The 20,517-nt window shown below is 44.3% G+C and overlaps 1 protein-coding gene across 1 annotated transcript; it reads left to right on the forward strand.

Moving 5' to 3' along the window:
- Window positions 1-1,906: 1,906 nt before the first annotated feature.
- On the forward strand, window positions 1,907-19,993 carry METTL24 (methyltransferase like 24; the record flags this gene model as incomplete). The annotated part of the gene is made up of 2 exons (XM_010073008.1): window positions 1,907-2,135; window positions 19,534-19,993. Coding segments are annotated over 2 exons (544 nt in total), but the record flags the coding sequence as incomplete, so codon positions are not given.
- Window positions 19,994-20,517: the final 524 nt, after the last annotated feature.

Below are 20,517 nucleotides of genomic sequence, written 5' to 3' on the forward strand. Positions count from 1 at the left end.
AACAAATACGTCAATTCACTTGGTTAACTTCTGAACTTTTTTCCCAATGTGTGTTGAATGTGTTAAAAGAAAACTCCTCTCTTTTCCTCCTACACATCCGTACAGGCTTGCATCCTGTGAAACAGAGTTGTCCTTAGAAGCACACTATTTGTTGTTTTTCCAAACCCTGACACCTCTGCTTTCCTAGGATGCCTGAAGGAGAAGATGGGTGAGAGGAAGACCTGGTTGCACTGTGCTTAGTCAGTAATACAGCAAGCGTGATATTGTATTGGTAATGCCCAAAAGATATGCTCTTCCAAAGATTGTTTCAGGAGTTGGATTAATTTTCATGTACCAGTATCTCATTTATGTAGAACATTTAATGCTGGTTTAATGTCAAATCATAGTGTAGCATGATGTAAAGTTTGTCATCTTTTAGATATTGATGCAAAAAGCCAGAATTATTTCAGGTTCACACCATTTAAAAAATATCCTTTAAAGAAGGATAATTGTGGTGTGGTGTAGTGTAGCAGGTGCTCTGATAGTACAGCTAAGAGTACTGCCCTGCCATGGTCTGTCTATGATAGATAAAAGATATTCTCAATTAGTACAACTGGTTGAAGCGCTGTTTTAAAAAACTTGGTTCTCTTCCCAGGGCTATGTGTGTGTATGTCCAACAGCATAACTTTTATTGAGTTTTAGTGCATGATTTGAACCACGCTTGTAACAAGTTTGGAGGGGTAGGAATGAGGAGGACATACTATTTTATGCAGCAGGGATAGCCTGCAGACCAGACATGTGACTGCAATGGCAAATACCAGAATTTTTTTGGTTTAGTATACCCTGTGTGAACCAAGGGGCTGTAGGAGGTGGGAATATGGCGCAGCCTTGTAAAGTACATCTTCTCCTTGTAGAGACAGGGACTGAGACAACGCTATTTTCTGTATGATGGGACTATTCATCTTTCTTCTTCTTTGGGATCTTTGCCAAATTAGCAGCAATCTTTCTCTTAAGTTTGTGTAAAAACTCTGTGACTGTTGTGAAGGGGTTATTTTTCAGTTTGCTTTTTTTTATCTGTATCTTCCTGTGCCCAGAGAATGAGAGGCATTTGGTTCTTGTGTCTTGTCCCTATTGGTGGCCATTGTGGTTCATCTTTGTAACACCAGACTATAGACACGGTGGGAATATGCCTGATTTTTACAAAACAGTATTGTATACATTTTAAATGTATTTACTCTTCTGTTTATGTCTTGGTTATTGGAAGTTTGTGGAGTGGGGACTAAGGAACGTATTGTAATCTTGTCAAGAAAAAGCAAATTGAAAATAGGGGAATATATGTAAAAATAAAATATAAATAGAGGAATAATGACAGCACAAAGGTTCTAATATTTAATTTACTTCCTTATAAATTATGTTAACTTCTGAATTAAGAAAAAGCTCTTTGGGAAGGTTAAAAGTGGTTTAGTTCTTGAACTGAAAAAGCCCTTCATTCTAAGCATATGCAGTATGTTCCATTGAGCTTGAATTTTGTGGTGGGGTTAGTTTATCCAATCTACTCCAGTAGTTTCATTCTAAAAATGAAAAATTTCATTAAAAGTTTCTTAAGGTCAATTCTGAATGTGACATTGAGAAAAAGCACATGTCCCTTCAAATTTCTTTTATCTAACTACTTATTCCAAATCTTCAGCAGGTATTATTGTGGACCTTTAGCTTTATTTCTGGTTATCGCATCAGAATTAGGGTTTCATTGTGCTCAGTGCTGTGGATATATCCCAAGAAGGAACATGATCCCAAGTGGAGCTCCTCCACTTTGCTACAGAAACAAATGAGTTGGATTTTAACTTGTTTTAAAATTAATCCTCTGAATATCCTACTCACTAATAGTTCTTTTTGCAGCATTGATAATTATGTCTTTTTGGTTTTGTAGGCTGGGCAATGATGACAACCAGTTTGAGATCAGCATGGCCAACAGTGGATGTGAGGTGCATCGCTTTGACCCCAGTATCAAGTCAGCACACGTTCAGGAGGGTCGGCACCTCTGGTATCATCGCCTGTCCATTGACTGGAGGGATCCCAATCCGGCCATTGCTGCTCATAAACTTCACAGCAACACGAAGAAGCTGGGCACAATATTGAATGAATTTGGACATCAGAAGGTAAGGACTCGGGGGTTAGGTTTCTGAGTACAGTATCAGGTGTTGGGAAAGCTGCAGAACTTCCTCCTTGCTGTCTCAGGAACTCGGGCAGTTTCCAAGGTTATCTCCTAACAATGGGTCTGTCTTCAGAAACTGTTGTAATGCATTTCTTGTAGGGGTGCCTTGTCTGTCTTGCTTTTTCTGGGTGCTTATAACAGCTGCTTTGATTTTAAATCACTAACCATATACGAAATATTTTCCTCCGACTCACTTCCTTTTCCCTGCAACTAGCTGGTGACATTGGGTGCTAGTATTTTCAGTCCTGTGGAAGTTCTGGTGATTGCCTGAGTATGACTGATAAACTACTCATACAGCCAAGTTTATAAAGAGAAAGAAAAATATTTGCAACAATAATTAGAAGAGAAGAGGTAATGGATGTGTTGTTTACTTTTTGAAGGTCACTGATCCTAATTACAGTCATCAGCAACAAAAACATCCTGTTTTGAAATTGGCAGCAATCTGTGGGTTTTTTTTAACATTTCCCAGTTTGTTTTTAAGGAACTGTAGACATCAGAAATCTTCAAGTCTCAAATAACTGTTGCCAGAATACATTTGAAGAAGTTCCTTACGTTGCTTTTAAGAGAGTTTTTCCTTCAGCAGATATACAAGCATGAATTCAAATGCTAATACACTTCATTGCCTGCAGCTAGTTCTGCTCGTCTTTGTTTTTTTAAGAAACAGGCAGCCTGAGCTAAGGGGGAGCTTTTCTTTAAGATTTACAAAGCAAGCAGTGTCGTGTTTGTTTGGTTTGTTATTATAAAATGCAAGATGTCCTTTTCAGTTCATTTCTTGCTTTTCTTTAGTATTTTCTTTTAGTTCAGCTCTCCTGAGTGGACCGTTTTGAAGATAAGAGCAGGAAAAAAGAGCTTTTTCCCACTTCTTAGTCATACTGTAGCTATACTAGCCTGTGCATTAGTGAAACATCTGGGGAGAGAGAGAGATGGCTTTCCTTTGACATGTGACTTACATTGATTGTTTTGGTTTTAGAAGAATTAGTCACAGAGCAAATTATTAACAACCTAATCCAGAAAAAGCATATGAGTCTTGTGATATACTAGACTTGCTGAGAACAGTCAGTTCTCAGGTTATCGTGGTAATATGGAGTGATTGTAAGATCTTCTGTGAATGAGAAGTGTGTAGCTATGAATTCTGAGTATATAGCTTTCTGGGCAAAAGTTATTTTACATGAAAGCAGCTGGCTGGAGGGCAGCCAGGGAACATAATGCACATGTAACACATGCAATCAGGCTTTTCTCTAGCTGTAATACACACAGCATAGGATTTGGTTAAGTGTGTTGACACATTATGAACAGTGTATACAGCCTCTTGCTCTGTTAGCATTCAGGTAGCTCTCCTGTGCAGAACTGTGGCATTACTGAAGTCAGGAGCTGACTTTCTCCTGGTGAGGAAGAAGCTGTTGTACACTCTGCAATCCTCTTTTACTTCTGATTTGTGAAATACCTGAATGGGCTGACTCTCCTCATAATTTTCAGTTTAGTTTTTCTTTAGTTTGTAAGGCAGCCTGAGAAGTTGTATGTTGCATAAAGGCACCAATAAGCTCCAATTTGTGAAGAGAACATCAGAGTAAATACTGTAACATTCAGGTTTTCATTCTTCTGGTGAATGTGAGTGGAACATTCCCTTGACTTAATAAGTAAGTTAATTCAAAACAGTTTCACAGAATATTTTCCAAAACACTTTTTTTCAATTAGAAGGTTAAAACATGCTCTTCATCCCATTCTTTTTAATTTTAAAAATCCTGACGCCTACCCTCAAACTTGTTCCATTCCCACTTCAAGGCAGGAATTCCAGGCAGCTGCATTTGAAGTTAATGCCTCGCTTTCTCCTTGCTTTTATTCTTCAAGATATGGGACTTGATCCAAGACCCTCCAAGTGATTGAGACTATTTCCACTGACGTCAGAGACTCTGGATTGGGCTGATGAAGAGAGGACAGACAAGGCCTCCTGGAGTTCTTGTCATTGTATACTAGAAAAGAAAACATGCGGTTTGGGGATTTTGTATGCAAGGGGATCAAAGAACTTGGATGGGTTTGTTTACGCTCTGGCTCGGATGAGAGTGCACCTGCTATTCTGCAGTCAGTACTGGGACCTCATCCACAGAAAAGGAGACCCATCCAGATATTATGGCAAGAAATAAGAACACGTTGTTGGTGTTAGAGTATGTTTGAGGAAGGATTAAAAGAACTTGATCTTTTGAGGACTGTTATGCCACATAGCCAGTTCAGTTCTCCAGGGAGCGTAAATAGCCTGGAGGTAGAGGACTTACCTAGTACCATATTGTGATGAGACTGACAAAGGAAACATAGTCAGAGTATTTTGGGGAACTGTTAGAATGTGAAATCTTTTAATCCTTGGAACAATCTCTAAAGGATGTCATGAGGGTCCTATTTCCTGGTATGCAAATCTAAACTGAAAATTTATTGGTGTATCTTCTGAGAAGAGCAGTATTTTATCAGCCACAGGAAAGGATAAAGATGTAAATATTGATCTTGCTCATCTCCACTCTCCATTCCCCTCCCCCCATTTTTTTGCTGAACGTGCACACTCTGTAGTGCACTGCTGATGGACAGTAGAAAAAAGGGAGAAAGCCACTGAATGTGCAAGATTTTCTTTCTTACTGCACTGGAGTTCAGCTTTGTGAAAGCTTTCTCTTTCATGTTCTCTGCCTACTGGGGTAAGGAAGCTACAGTGCTGGTGTTCTCCATGGATTAGTGAGAGCTGAATGGGGAACTTCCTTCATACAGAGTCACTGAATGATTCAAATCAGGAGGGATTTTGAGAGGCCTGTAGTTTAATCCCCTGCCCAAAGCACAGACAGCTGTGAAGTCAAACCAGGTTCTTCAAGGCTTTATCCACTCTGGTCTTGAAAACCACCAAGTTTTCTCCAAAATAGAGACTGCACAACTTCTCTGGGCCAGCTGTTGTCCTGCTTGACTGTCCTCATGGTGAAAAAGCTTGTCCTTATATCCAGTGTGAAAGCCCCCAGTTTCAATTTATGCTTGTTGTCTCTTGTCCTCCTTCTATGCCCTGCTGAAGAGCCTGTCTACATCTTCTTGATTACCTCTTTGTAGGCTCTGCTGGCTGATGTTAGCCCCCCTCCCACAAAGCCATCTTCTGCCTAGGTTGAACAAGTCCCATTCCCCCAGCCTCTCCTTGCAGGGCAAGTGTTCCAGTCCCCAACCATCCTGATGGCTCCCAGATGAACTCACCTCAGTTTATGTTGTATGTCTTGTGTTGTGGGGACCAAAACTGGATGTATCTAGATGCACTCTCACATGTGCTGAGTACAGAGAGATAATCACATCCCTTGGTCTACAGGCCGTGCTCCTACTGATGCATCCTGGGATGCTGTTGGCTTTCATTGCACCATAACCCCCAGGACCTTTCTGCAGAGCTGCTCCCTAGCCAGGCAGGCAGTCCCCAGCTTGTGTCATTGCAGGAGGTCCTTCCTCCCCAGGTGCAGGACTTGGCAATTTTCCTTGCTCCTGTCGGCCCATCCCTCCAGCTTGTCTGGGTCCCACTGGATGGCAGCTCTGCCCTTGAGTGTGTGTATTGATGGGTCCCTCCAATTTGGTGCCATCAACAAACATGGCAGGCATGTCATTGACACCTCCTCTGGGTAACTGATAAAGCTGTATAAATCCAGTACGGACCCTGCGGCACTCTAGTTGTAACTGACCTCCAGGTAGAGTACAACACGTGAACCACTGCCTGCTGGCCCGACTATCCAGCTGGTTTCCTAATTACGTGGTTGTCTGTTCATCCAGACTGTATCATCCTGACTTGGAGACAAGACTACTGTGGGAGACTGTCAAAGATACATCCCAGTGCTCTTCTAGACTGGTCACAGCCAGTTCCATGGTCTTGCAAGGGGATCATCAGTCTGAATTTCAGTTACAAAGGGGACAATTCAGCTGTCTAAATAAACGATTCACCTAGTCCCAGCATAGATTTGTGTTGTGTATAGAATCAGTGTCCTCCTCGGTAGGTTGCTGTATTCCATGTAGTGCAGATTTTAGTATACAATACAACTATTAAGGGGAAGACTGTACTCACCCCACTCCAACATTACCCCCTCTACAAAAAGACCTAACCCTTAACCAGAAATTCAAACCAAGCTACTACATGTGTTCTGTATTCCAAAGGTTATGCTATAAAGCAAAATTTAAAACCTTTGACAGAAAGGCCCCGAGCAGTGGAAGCAAGCAAGAGTTCATTCTGTCCTGGATGGGCATGCATGATTAAATCCTGAGTGTTCACGCATACCAACTCTTACTTCAGTAGTAGTTTCCCTCTTTTCAGAGCTCTGTAGAACAAATCTCGTGTGATGCCATCAGGAAATGCTATGAATTTGCATTCTTTGGCAGTATAGCTCAACAGTGGATGAGTTGGTTTATTGGAAAACAAATTAAGCTGGAAAGGAGAATTTGAGAACGTGAACTAAAACTCTCATTTAATCAGGAAGTGCTCATAGGTGTAACTTTCAGGGGACAGCAGAATTGTGTTCAATTCCTGCTCTTCAAGTAATCTTGAACAAATTGTGTAAGAGACCAAACCATGTCATTGTTTATTATGAAAAGAAACACAAAGCAATCTTTAAGTCCTGATTTTGATTTGAAAGCTTTAATTTGCAGTGGCTCTCCATGAAGATTTTTTTTTTTTTTGTGACAGCCTGGCTAACAAGTGTCTGTTTCATTTTATTGAATGGGCTTTGATTTAGGGTTTCAAAAGGGAAAACCTCCTCTTGTGTTGAGTACTAAATAGCAGGTGAACAACTTCGAAACACTACACCCTGAAGCCATTTTGATTAATAGCCTCATCTCCTCCTAGGCAAGTAATTTATCACTTGCTCCTCTTCTAAAGCAGATACTATAGAGTCTATTTCATTTGAACTTTCAGTTTTGCAAAGACTAGTGTGAAAGAGCGAAGATTAAAGCCAATCGATTTACCATTTTGGTTTAAAATTGGCTCTGTTGGCAGTACACAAATATAAATCAGAAGCCTTGGGCAAACTGTATAACGGTTTCGATATTTGGTTAACAAAACAAAAAAATTTAATTGCCAGGTTGGGAAAAGTCCATGTTCACATTTTGGAGCAACCAAATCCATGCAATTACTCTTTACTATGTGCACCTCCAGACTGCAGGGGCCCGAATATACTTTTGAATTCTTGACTCTACTTAGACTTGATTATTCCTTGCAAAAGTAGACTTAAGTATTGCACAGGGAGCCTGGGGGTTAGTTAGTCTGTGTTACATTCACTAAGGGGCGGCTGTGCCCATGTTCAATGTGTGGGTGCCACTGGTGTTTATAAACTCAGCTCAGCTGCCATCTTAACTCACAGAAGGTCCTTAGTATCGGCTGATGAGCACCTGTAGATTGGTCTATGTCCTGATGTGGAAACTTGAGCTGGGCATGAGAAGCCAGGAGCTCAGAAGCCTGGGAGGTCTTGCAGGGAGGTGAGTCCTTGTCTCTGTTGCTGCTGCAGCCAGGGAACAGCCCCTTCACCATGCTGGAGCTGGAGGCGCAAGTTTAGATCTTGCACTCTGCTCCATTTGGCTTAGCGTCAGACCAAATGAGACCAGATCTCTTGAATCGCTGCATCATACAGATCCTTAAGTAAATGTTTGGAGTTCTGCCTTGAAAGGGCTTAATTTTTTTGTTGCTTTATTATGCTTATTTGGGACTTTTCCAGAGTCTCAGTTCTAGAAGGAAAAAACCCACCCTTCATCTGATTTTTTTAGCCTCATTATTTTCACATTCAGGATTTCTTGTGTAATCACTGGTCTATAGGCTTAAGTGGCCCTTTTCCTGCAGCTGTTATTTACCATCCAGATATAGTTGTGAAGAACAGCCTTTGCTTTGGTTATCATACCGGTCTCTCTAATTCTTCTCCAACATGAGAGATCCTGTATTTCCCATAACATCTTGTTAGTGTTTCGCTGCCCCTCCTGCAGCTGGAGCATTAGTAATCAGTACCGTTCAGAAGCCGCAGTGGGGTCTTTGTCAAGGCTCAGGCTGTGACTGCCTTATTCCCCTTCCTGCCCTGGAAATGTCTGCACGGCTACTGCTTGTCATCTTGTTTGCTTTTATGTGGACACAGCTCTGTCTCTTTGCTATATCAGTTTCTCCATGGCACAGTAGTGTTTTGTCCCAGAGCACTGATTTTTCTTAAAGTGCAAATGGCTGGTTCTGGCCTATTTGTCGTAGGAGTAACTCTGCACAGTGAAGTCCCACGTTAGCACTTGACCCTTTTGCACCAGGCAGATGTAATACCATAGCTTTAAGAGATTATAGTCTAGATAAATGACCTGCCAGGGGATGGAGGAGCATGGAACTCGCCTCCATTAACTTAAATTTCTACATTTGAGATAGCCGTTGAGGTCCTCATAAACTCAAGGGAAACCGTTAAGTTGCAGTTCATCTCCTGGAAGGGCAGATGGTTAAAACAGGCTGGATGATGTGACCTGCACATACCAAATTGACCTTCAGAAGTTCATGTTCTTCTCTGTGGTCTATAAAGGGAGCTTGGACAACTGGTTTGGGTGTAGAGGTCTAAGGCTGGGTGAGGTGCGTCCCATCCTGAGTGACTTCACAGACTCATCTCTGTGCTCAGGATCTGTCTGTGCGAGATGCTGTCTATGCTCAGCATCTGTCTGACAAGTCCTGAGATCAGAACTTCAAAGTTCCACAAACCTATCTCGTGTGCCTGATTTCCATGCTGGTTGTGCTGAAAGGGAGAGCGCAGAAGATGATAATGTTGGGCAAGCTAGCCAGAAAATGTTTTTTGGTTTTTTTAAAGTCATTCCATTAGAGCAAAAGCTCAGAGTGGTGGACAGCATGCTATTCTACAGTGAGCATCTGCCTCTAGTTCTGTAATTTGATTTATGAGTTCTTGCAAGAGTTATTGCCTGTAATACATGCATTCAGTCCCTTTGAGGTTATGTTTGTGCATGCTGGGCCAAATGCATTCTGTGTGTAACGCAACCGATTTCCTTGGAGTTACAGCAAGGCTGCAGTTTGAGCACTAGCTGTTGCTGCGTGTGAACCTTTTGTTTGGGGTTGCATCCGTAAGCTGGTGAATTTTACTCCAGTTGCTGAAAAGAGGCAATCAAACTGGTGCAGATGCTTCCAGCTGCAGTTGGAAATGCTGCTTTCTGTAACCTTGTAACAGTTATCTCTGAGTAATCTACAAGTTCCTAACACACTGTGTTTCTTTCCTGGATGTATGTATTTTTTCATTGTAGTGATAATGAAATCAAGGTGGTAATTGCTCTGTATTTGCTTAGTCAGCTGGGGCTGCTGCTGGGTAGAGTATTTTAATTGTAACTAGATTGAAGAGTTTGGCTGTGAGGAGAAAGGGCTTGACAACCTCATGTTTCTGGAAGCAAAGATATTTGGACAGTGATTTACTGCTCACCACCTCTCCCCCTCTGTGCCATATGCAAGGAATGCCTCATGCACAGTCCTTTACAAGGGTTTTCTGTTGGCCCCTTACATCTCCTTTCGTCTCATTTAAATTCTCTCCACCAGGAGCAGTTCTCAAGATATTGTTAAGAATAGTGGTGTTTCTGGGGAGTGACCTGAAGGTGCTGTTTAGTATGCAATTGTCAGTCATGGAGAGAAGTTCTTTTTAATGATACTGTTGGCTAATGTGGTGCGATCCATTCTCTTCCCCTAGGAAAAGGGCTAGTGCGATGCCTGAATTGTAATGAAAGTATTTCACTGTTGAAACCGAAATTATGCAGGTCATCTTTGAGAAAAAAAAAAAAAGTACTTTCAAAGCATATTATTGTCTGCTAAAAATTAGAAAGGAAGGAGGGTTTTTTTTTTGATTTTATTTTATTTTTTTGTTGCCTTTGTTGTTGTGGTTAAGACCCTTCAGAAAAAAATCAGGTATTAAAAATCTGCTTTCCCTCAGCTTTCTAGAGGGCTGCACAAGCTGTGTTCAATTCCCGGCACAGTTCAGTGCACTAATATGCCGTTCCACCTTCTTTTCAACAGCAGCAGCAGCATCATAACCACTATTCCAATGTCAAACAGTTGCATTTGGGAGTTACGGCATTCGCTCCAGGCACCGTGGAGTCATTGGTATGCTGCTGCTGTAGGAAGCCAGTCACTCCTGGTTACCTCCTCCCACCAAAACTGGGTTTGTCAGGAGCCTGGGGAACCTGCCCTGCTTCACAAGGTAGTACCAGATGCAGGGCACCTGCTGAGCTCAGACCTCATGCTCCCCAGCTGCTGCTTAAGCCATTGCACCGCCTTAAGCACAGTGATGTGAATCTGTATGGTCTTAATTCAGTTAAGGTGATGAATATCTGCTCAGGGTGGTGGTCCATGACATAACACTGGTTTTATGAGAATTGAGAGTAACCCCCTTTACATAAATACCCTGGTCTTTCTCCACTACCCATCTTTCTCACAATTTCCAGGGGATTATTGACATTAGCAAGTTCTTTAGATACATGTCCTATCCAGAGCACTTAGGAGCTCTCTAAAAAAATGTTATTCTTTTTGCCCCCACATTTATCCCTAGTAGCTCATCCCTCCTCCTGTCACTGTTTGCAAATTCTTGTCATTGGAATTGGCCATCTTTTGTTTGAATACTTTCACCTTAGTGACTGGATCCTTTCTGGTCTCATTTTTGATCTGACAGCAGTTTAAGATATCCCTCCATTCTCAAAAATCTGAAATCCAGAATTCAAAGCCACAGCAGCTCTCCTTTCCCCTCCCCATTGCCTGTCACAGATGAAATCTAATAGTTGTGCAAGCAATTCAGGGTGTTCCTTATTCGCGTTTTCAGGAGCGTGTTGCTTTCTTCCTGCTGCCATTGCAAGCAGACAGCAGGGTGGACAGAGAAACAGGGAAGGAGAGGCAGGTTGACACCTTTGACCAGAAATAGTTGAAACGAATAGATCCCCATGAAGGGATGCATTCTTACAGGACTTCATTGCACTAGCTACTGCAGATGGGAACCAGGTCCTCCACCACATTTAACTAGAGCTACTCAGTTATTCTGAGGATGCATGCTCTTGGCCTGCAAGAGATGTTCTTTAAGGTGTGGTGAAAGTTTTTTTTTGAAGATGGGACCCTGAGCCCTCTCTTCTATTACTCACATTTTGAAGGCCCCCATGGGTACTCTCTTAATAAGCAATAGCAGATCTTGCAGACAAAATGCTGTTCACTATGCACAACCATTTTACGGTAGCCTAAGCCCTGTGTCCCTTGGATGTGCTTACACTTGCAGGTCTTGCTCCTTGGGGACTTGGGATAAATTGCTGCTCCCGGGCCAACTGCCCCCTTGTCTCCTCGTAACGCTTTTGTCATACTGCTGCTGGCTTTCACTTTTAGCAGGACCCAGGTAATGTGGCCTTATGTAAGCACGGAGCTGGGTCCCTCTGCCCTTGCTTAGTGCTGGGGCAGTACAGACAGACTGCAAATGTTTGTTCCCCTTTAATGAAGAGACTTGAGGGTCCAGCATACAGCATTTCTTCTTTTGAGTAAACATCCGTTCCCACAGGCATCCAGCAGCGTCTGGCAGAGAAGATCAAAAGAATGGAAATGAAAGGATTTTCCCCATGCGTGGGGGGGAGCGGGCAGCAGAACATCTCCGGTGAGATTAGATGGCTGAATGGTTTGCAAAGGAACTCATGCACTCAGCCAGGGCTGCACGCGCAGCAACTGCACTTCCAGGCTGGGCTGTGGGCTGCTGGGGGAATAAATGCAATGTTTTAAACATCTGTTTGCAGCACGGGCTTTGGTGGGCAGAGCTCTTGTTGATGATCAGGCTGATAAATAATTTAAGATCAGGGTTTCTGTAGCTCCCTTGTGGGGTTTTTCCCACTTGGGCAATCTAGCCATTGGATTGAGGGACCTGGTGAGGGGATGTTGATTTCTTCTTTCTCTGTATGACAGAAATGCTGTGCAAACTGAAAAAGGTAACACTGTGCAAGTGGGAGATGGGGCACAGTGTTTCTGAGCAGAGATGCACTCTTGCGAGGTGCTGCCACTCTGAGCAGGCAAGGAGGTCACTGTTTGGGGGCTCATGTCCTCATGGTGCCTCTTCACCCTGTTTCCTCTGAGGAAGCATCACTTTGAGTCCTCAGCTAACAGTGAGGTTCCTGTTGCCTGCTCTGAAAACTGGTCTCAGTTTATAAAGATGGGGAACCATGATCTTTGATGCTCAGGATTTCTGTGAGGGGAGGGTCCTCTCCCTCAGCATTGTCTATGTGTAGTGCTGGCCTGACACGTACTTAGGGCTTGTAGATCCTCTTCTCTGGGTCACTGTACAGGTACCTTGGTCTTGCTGGGTAGCAAGCTAAACAAGATGTTAAGCACAATACCTCTGGCTTTAAGGTCATTATAGCGTAATGCTAGCTAAACCCATCAAACCTGTCTGAAAATCCATTCAGGCTTGGGGACATGTTATTTTATGACCAGAAGATGATTAACAAGTGAGATGCTGTCTTTGGCTAGTCCACTGTGCACAGTGAGTTAAGATGGGAAGATGCCAAGAACTAATCCCATGGGGAAGAAAGATGTTTGTGATGACAGGAAGGCCCCAGGTGAAACTCTAGAGCCTCCTGACCAAATGCAGCCAGGGAGAAAGGATTTCAGGCCATACTGTTCTCTTAAGTCAGGAGTTTGTCCAGAGATTATTTTGTCCTCCAGTGTTTTGGTGTTCTTCAGTAGCCCGACTCTTGGGTACATGAGCATCTACATGACGTACCTTTACAACCAGATTTTTTACCCAGGCAGCCGAAACTAGGACATCTGGTAAAGGGGCATTGGAAAAAAACTCCTGCCAGCTAAAAGGCCTCTTCTTCTTTGCCTGTCCACTGGAGTAAGTGGCATTTCTTAACTGGGATGGAGTAGAGGAGTGTGGGGTGTCTCTCTTTCTGTAATGAGTCTGCAGAGATAAATTGCTTTGAGATGGAGAGAGTATGCAGGAAACGTCTCAGCATTAGAGACTGATTCCCCATTGGAAGAAGAGGGGAATAAAAGTGCCAGGTCGCCCCTATGCCTGGGCTCTGCAGCTGTGGGAGGGAGTCACTTGAGGTGGGCCGCATGGGTCCTTGCTGGGAGCAGTCCCTGCAGGGGGACAGCATGGGCAAAGCACTCGCAGGGCTCCTGAGCGCTCAGCTGAGATTGATGCCTCCTGCATGCACCGGGTGGGCTTTCCCAATGGGTATGTTTGTCTGTCTGGGGCCATTACTGCTTCTGGCAAGCCATTGCTATGCTGACAGTTGGCCATCATAGAAAGTTAAATCAAGTTCTTTTAATATGATTTTGAAACATTTTCTCCAACTTAAGTGGTAAACATAAAATAACTTAATATCCTGCCCCTGCTGTGTAACACTTTCATGGAAGCACATCACTGAAATTGTGAGAAAAAAAGACTTCTCTGTCACTCGCAAGGCTGTGGAGGATCAGTGGTGAGAGCAGAGGACAAAAGCTCATCTGCTCTCACAGCAGGTTTTCTGTTTTGGTGATGTGTATGTTGTATGAGTAACTTCAATTGAACAGTTGCCCTCTACTGTAAAAAAAGACTGAAGACCACGTAAGCACCCAACTGCACAAACCAGCTTTGTGGCTTTGATGCTGTAAGCAGATACTTGAAGATGTGCCCAATCTGTCACATTGGGAACGAATAATCTTGAATGACACATTTGTCCCAGAGTGATTTTGAAGTTGGCCATATGGACCATCCCAGAGAGGGGTGTAAATGTGAGTAGGAAGGAAGGGAGGTAATTTGAAGGAGAAGTGCTGCTGTTTGGAGCTGTACATCACTGACCAGTAGTGATTGACTTTTCTCCTGATTTCAGCATCTGTGTTCCTCAGACCATGCCCACAGCAGTCCCAATCTCCCCACCGGATGACCAGAGAGAGAGAGCCAGGATGGTTTGCTCTCCCGCTGATCGCAGGAAGCATGGGGAGAGGCAGTCATAAGCTTTTGGGAGCGCAATTTGCTATTAGGCTACGTGGTATCCTTTCTGCCATCAATTACAGCCTCGGCTCAGAATAAAAGGGAATGAAAGGGACATAACATCCAAGCTGTTGCCTGCTGTTGAGGAGGGGCTGTGGATGCATTTTGAAAGGAAAGAGAGGGAAGTACTATGCTGAAAGGTTGCAGATGGGAAAATAGGGAAGCTGTGTTTAAATAACCACACTCAAGAACCTGTTTGTTACCATCATGTGCTATCAAAATGTGAATGAAACAGCTTTTTCTAGAGCTTTGTCTGCTGAAAATAGAGAATTGTACCTATGTGGAGAGGGGAAAAACTGATGCATAAGCAAGCAGAGTTTGTCTTGCTGTACGGCTGATGTCTAAAGGGTAATTTGGTATCAGGGAGCTGAGGCACAGGGTTATTTCTTACAGCCTTAAGTCCCCAGTGCAGCACTGTGGTTCAGGAGGACAGGGTGGTTCTGAGCTCTGGTCCTTGGCTTGAAAGCTGTAACCAGCTCTCCTCTCCCTGCTCCCACCTTACACCGCAGAGCTGCTACCACCGAAAGGGAGGGATCCTCCTTGCCTGACCTGTACTGCATTTGCCGTTTTTGGCTTTCCTGACTGCTACTTCCACATGCTGAGTTCTGTGCTGGAAGTAATACAGCTAAATTGCTTCCTCCAGCTACTCACTCTCAATTGACTCTTCTCCACAGGGAGCTTTAAATGGTGCCCACAGGGCAGCGCGGAGCCTGAAATCCCTGTTAACCCTGGCATTTCAAAAACGATCAAGGCAAACAGAGCTCTGATCTCTGGTTGAGAAAATGATGGACAGTCATTACCCTAAGAAGAAGAAATGGGCCTTCATACAGCACATGTTAACGTTTACTAATGAAAATACATTATTTTTCAGCTGTTTTATATGCTTGGCTGTGTGTGAGGAAAGACGTGGTTTTTTTTTTCTCTGGGTGTAACTGCTGCAGTGCTTTTTCAAGGGAACTAAACACTGAAGAAACATTTTTTAAAAGTCCAAATATTTTTACTTTTCTGTGACAACCTAGCTAGTTTGTGGAAGATAAGAGGATTTGCGGTAGGTAAGAGAAACCAGCCTTAGTCTGTGAGTACTTGAAACCACGGGCAATCGAATGCCATCTTTTACCTTCAGGTACTGTAGATCTTTGCCTTCCAGGATTTACTCTCAGCAGCAGATTCCAGCTGCACTCCCAGGTGAATCAGAGCTCTGAATTTATAGATTTGTCCACTAACCCTTTCACTGCCACTTTGAATCAAGGCATCTGGAAGGTGGTAGTGCATTTCTTATCAGTAGTGCACTGCTTATCTCTGAGGGTAAATATCTCCTGAGCGGTCTCATCATCACAAAACTTGTGTTTGGTGTTAGCAGGACGCTTGTTATTTGCTCAGATACCCTGACACAAAGCTGGTTTGCTGTTTATTTTACTCATAAAATTGAGACCTTGGGCTGAGATGGACCCCTTGCCAGGAAGGCTGTCACAACAGTTGCTGGGAGGAGACAGGGACCTTCTTCCCTCCAGGTCCCTGGGCAGTGCAGGGCACTACAGGTAACAAAGAGCCTCTGGGTTGTGTATGCAGCACATCCCCACTAGCATTGTGTTTCTTTCCTGGTCATTTCAGTATGTGTTTAAGGAGTTACTGTGGTAACTCACTTTATTCTACCAAAATATTGGTAGCAGACACTTTTCAGATCAATTTTGCAAATACAGCGCAAAACAGGGGCAGTGCCTGCTGAGCAGCCAGAGCAGCAGCTAGTGTCGCAAGAGAAAAACAAACAAACCTGGATGATGACTGGAAACATTACCATGGGAAAAAGATGTCCTACTGTTGCCATAAAGCAAGATCATGGGAAAACAAAAGCAAACACTTAGAAACATTTCTCCCCCTACTCCATCCCCCCAGTAAAAAAAAAAAAAAAAAGAAAAAGGTTTTGAGTAATCTCCTTTCAAAGTTACAGGAGTCTCACAAATGTAAAAATCTGTGGTTACTGAAGTGTGGCAGCACGGTCCTATGGCAGTCGCACCCATGTGGAATCAAAACTACATACAAAAATACATTACAGGTAGTGCTGCAGGTTGCTATCTGAAAAATAAGTAACCTATTTAAATGTGTAAAGGGAAACAAGTGAGCTCAACCATGAAGTAGTTCTCAGCTGAACATTCACCTTCTCCTTGAACCCGAAGGAGAGCTATGCTAAACTGTTTCACTGACCCACGTACGGACAGACCGACAGGCTCTTTGTTGCAGGGTCAAGTTGGGAAATACCAGAGCTAAGGCTTTCTGTGTAACCTTCCTCTCCCCTCCCCATGCAGACATTCCACAAAAAGGGCTTTAATTCCATAAACCCTCGGTCATTTTCCACTGGCCCCCTGCCTCCCTCAGTGCGGAGGAGGCACAATGCCGCCTTAATGAGCAGAGACAGGCAGCAGCGTGGCTTGTCATCATTTGTCTGTGACCGTGGACCTCATTCAAGTCCCACTCTCCAAGTCCTGCTCTGAAAAGATGGTGTTTTACAGCTTGTCCCACAAAAGTCTCACAGCCTTTCACGGACACAGCCCTTGCACACTGCAGCGGGAGTTCAGTGGTTAATACCCTGGTTTTACAGATGGAGATCAGAAGCAGCAAGCATTTAACACTACTGATTCTTGCCATCCTATGCCTGTCCTTAGCACCGGCACACAGACCCTGAGGAGAGCTGATGCGGTTGTGAGCACTCTGCACCTTAGTAGATCAGACCCTGGTGCCTCCAGTCAACCAAAGAACAAGGGAAGGTAGACATGGCCACCCCACTGGAAACTAGAATATCACCAAGCACTCGATGGCAGCTGCCTTGCACTGGGTCCTCAGATCGTGGGCCTAACCTCCTAGCCAGTCCCCTTCTGACGCTTCACCCTGTTTGTCTCTAATGGCCTCTGTTTTCTCACTGGTAGCAGCATTATCTGGCCCATGGTGTAGCTCCAGGTCATAGTAAGACAGGTGAGAGTAGCCATATGCTGTCCTAGCCTTTAGCCATTGGGAACAAGAACAGCCCAGGGCCCGTTGGTCCCCTTGTCTCGCTTGTTTGGGTTATGCGTTTGCAGTTGGGAAGCACCAAGCTCTTCACCTTCCATTGGTTTCTGCCCTCTTTCAGAGACCCTCTTGAAGCCAAGGAAGGAGAGCACTCCCTATTGCTGCTGCTGCTGTGCTCTGCAGGTACCTCATTGCTAGAATTTCCTCCGGTACCTCCAGCCCTGCCTTTTAAATCTCTGCCCAAGCTCTGCATTCTACTTCTTTTTCCCAGTGTCCTTCACCCAGATTTCCAGTCTGAGGATAACTCCTCCATCAGTCTGTGGTTCCAGCCTCTTCAACCTCTGCACTTTTTGTCTTAATGTCTCTTCTCTCTGCTACCAGTCCTGCCTGCCTCTGTCTATCCCTCAGGCAGCCAGGGACCACAGACTGCAGAGCTTTGGGCATCCAGGTGTAATCAGTGCAGGTACTACGGGTCAAGGTAGACGGGAGGGACCGTTGCCATGAAGTGAGAGCCCCTGTATAGGAAGCCCACACAGTTACTTTTGTTTATTTTTGACCTGTGAGGTTAAAATTTGAGATTAATTAACTCTTAAAACTTCTTGTCCAATGTCTTTTGACATTGTGGTTTTGTTTGGTTCCTAGCCCCAGGCTAAGGACGAGGAAGAGTGTGGCAAGACAGCTGTATGAGGCAGCCTTCCTCCTCTCAACTGCACCTACCTGTGGAAGTGGACGGCCAAGTTATTTACAGCCCTGACCCTACTCACTAGGCTTTAGTCTGGTGAAGGATATTTATACACATTTATGGGTGAAGTTGAGGAACCAACAGCAGTTCTCTTACCCAAGGCACAGTTGAAAAAACTGTTATGTGGGCCCTTCATGTGGTCCTGGCAGCTCACCTCACCCCAACCCTGCCATGGGCCTGTGGTTTCTGGTTCCAGTCCCTGCAAAGCAGAGCTCTGGTTGTATGGGAGAGGTGCTTGCAGCACAACCCCTGCTCTACACCCCTGGGCAGAGAGGTCCAGGAGCCAGGGTCCCAGCCTGCATGGCTGGGGCATGGCCTGACACCAGCGAGGCGTCCTGGGATGGCACAGCTTAGGGAAGCTGTTGCTTTGTCAATGCTTTTGTACCACCTGCCCAGATTTCTGTCCTATACCTGCACAGGTGCCTTTTCCGATGCTGCCTTGAGGGTTAGGGGTGGCTGTCTTGAGAGCTAGGCTTGGCTTTTTTCTTGCTATTCTTGACTCTAAATAAAATCTTTAATTTTCACTTCATGCATCTTGAGCCTGAGCAGATGGGCAGAAGCAGCAGCTTGGTTGGAAGTGGCACAGGCAAACCCCGCTCTCACAGCAGGGAGTTTTCCCTGTTCGGCCCTGGGAAATGCAGACCCTTGAGCTCTGCAGCTTGTGAGCACTACTGAGCACTACTGCAGTCATTGTTTTCTACCAGGTGTGAAATTTTGATGAAATGCTCTTTTTTTATTAAAGCATACAATTCCCCTTCTCCGGCTAATTGCCAAGCAAAATAAACCCACAGTTGTGTTGGGCTGTGAGAACTTGGTTTGCTGAGTATCTAACAACAAAACTAAATAGTGCTCTAAAATTAAAACAGGGTGCTTGTTTATTAGTTGTATTTTTCCCTTCAAGCAACTTCACAGAGCCTTTCCTGCTATCCCTTTTTTTTTTGGAGGAGCTGCCTTAAAATCCTGCCGAGTCTTTGCATAATTCTCCTTTGAATTGGTCCTCCTCATTCAGCATCTGTAGTGACGCCTGCCAAAGTTTCAGACAGCAGCTTAGCTGCAACCTGAGCTGTTCACAGTATTCATTTCACTTTGGCTGCCTCTTGCGCTTGTGTGGTGCGTGTAGCATCTGGCACACGAGGCCACTGCTCTGCTGTGGTGCAAGTAATCACTGTTAGTGTGATCTGTCCTGTCTAAGGATTTTGTGACGGAGAAATAAGGAACAGCAATGCCTTAGTGTCTTTGTGTAGCGAGGTGGGTTTCTTTTTTCCATAGCTTTGACAACACCACAAGATTTGTGAAGAAACAATAACATGCTTTAATTGTAGGATCAGCTGCATCACACACTTTGGAGTACAAAGCTTTTCAGCCCAGGAGTCAGAGGCAGGATAAGGGTTGTGGAAAGGCAAACATGAAACTTCACATACTGTCCATGTTAGCCCTAGGATGTTCTGAGACTTTCTTTGAGACTTTCTTTTTTTTTTTTTTTTTTTAATTTTAAACACTAAAGGAACTGTACATAGGAGCAATTATGTATATTATAAAATGGACAAGCCTGGCCTCAGATGTTACTGACAATAACTGCAAAGCCTCTCATTTTCATGTTTTTGTTGCAGATTGATGTCCTCAAGGCAGATGTGGAGAGCGCCGAGTGGAAAATTTTGGAAAACCTGATCCTGGAAGATGTTGTCGAGCAGATAGGACAGCTGGTCTTTGAGGTGCACATCCACTGGCCTGGGTTTGAGGTCAGTGGCAATGACAGCACTGTGGTGCGGTACTGGTACAGTCTGCTCCGAGAACTGGAGCTGAAGGACTTCAGGCTTTTCCATACCTACAAAGACTTATCAAAACCACAGATGTTTCTGAAAAAGGAAGCCTTCAACGCCAGTAGCTGTTACACACTGAGCTGGGTAAATACAAGATGGAAATAGCAGAAAGGAATTTATGATGTGTGACTGTGAGCCATCTGGCCCTGTAGCGTTATTGAAGAGGACTTTGGCGTCACTGGCTAAAGTTGCTAAATATGCAGACAGTGACTGCTAACAAAATGGACTGGCTTTTATTTTTATATGTTGTCAAAAGAACTGGCACTGGGAGAAGATACATGGAGCAGATTTGTATAGCAATATATTTGCCAGTGGGTACACTGTCTCAGAGAACAGAGGTTTCTGTAAAGGGTTGTCTGGGGAGCTAACAGCGCCGCTTTCCCAGGCTGCCACGTGCCTGAGTGCGCCGGCGCAGAGGGCATCCCTCTGAGACTGTCCTGGGAAGCTCTGCTCGCTGAGCTGCACCGGCCCTCGGGCAGGAGAGTGCTCATGAGCAAGTCCCTTTTCAGGAAGGGTCAAGTGTTCCTCCTGTGTAAAGTAATGGTCTTTGATTTGCACCTTCTTTACTTTGGTATGTTCTTCAACCCACTGGCAAATTTCAGATGAATTTGGCAGAGGCAGAAATCACCACCAAACTGAATTCCTGCCTGTTTCATTGAGCGGCTTCTGAGTGCTCTGACTCTGGCTCTTTAAGACAGTCTGGCTGTGGGAAGCGAGTTCAGCGAGACAGGAGACAGTGGGACAGAAAGACTCAGCTGCAGGAAGAGCTGCCAC

This window comes from Pterocles gutturalis, unplaced genomic scaffold (assembly GCF_000699245.1).
Source record: "Pterocles gutturalis isolate BGI_N339 unplaced genomic scaffold, ASM69924v1 scaffold44132, whole genome shotgun sequence".
NCBI classification, from domain to species: domain Eukaryota; kingdom Metazoa; phylum Chordata; class Aves; order Pterocliformes; family Pteroclidae; genus Pterocles; species Pterocles gutturalis.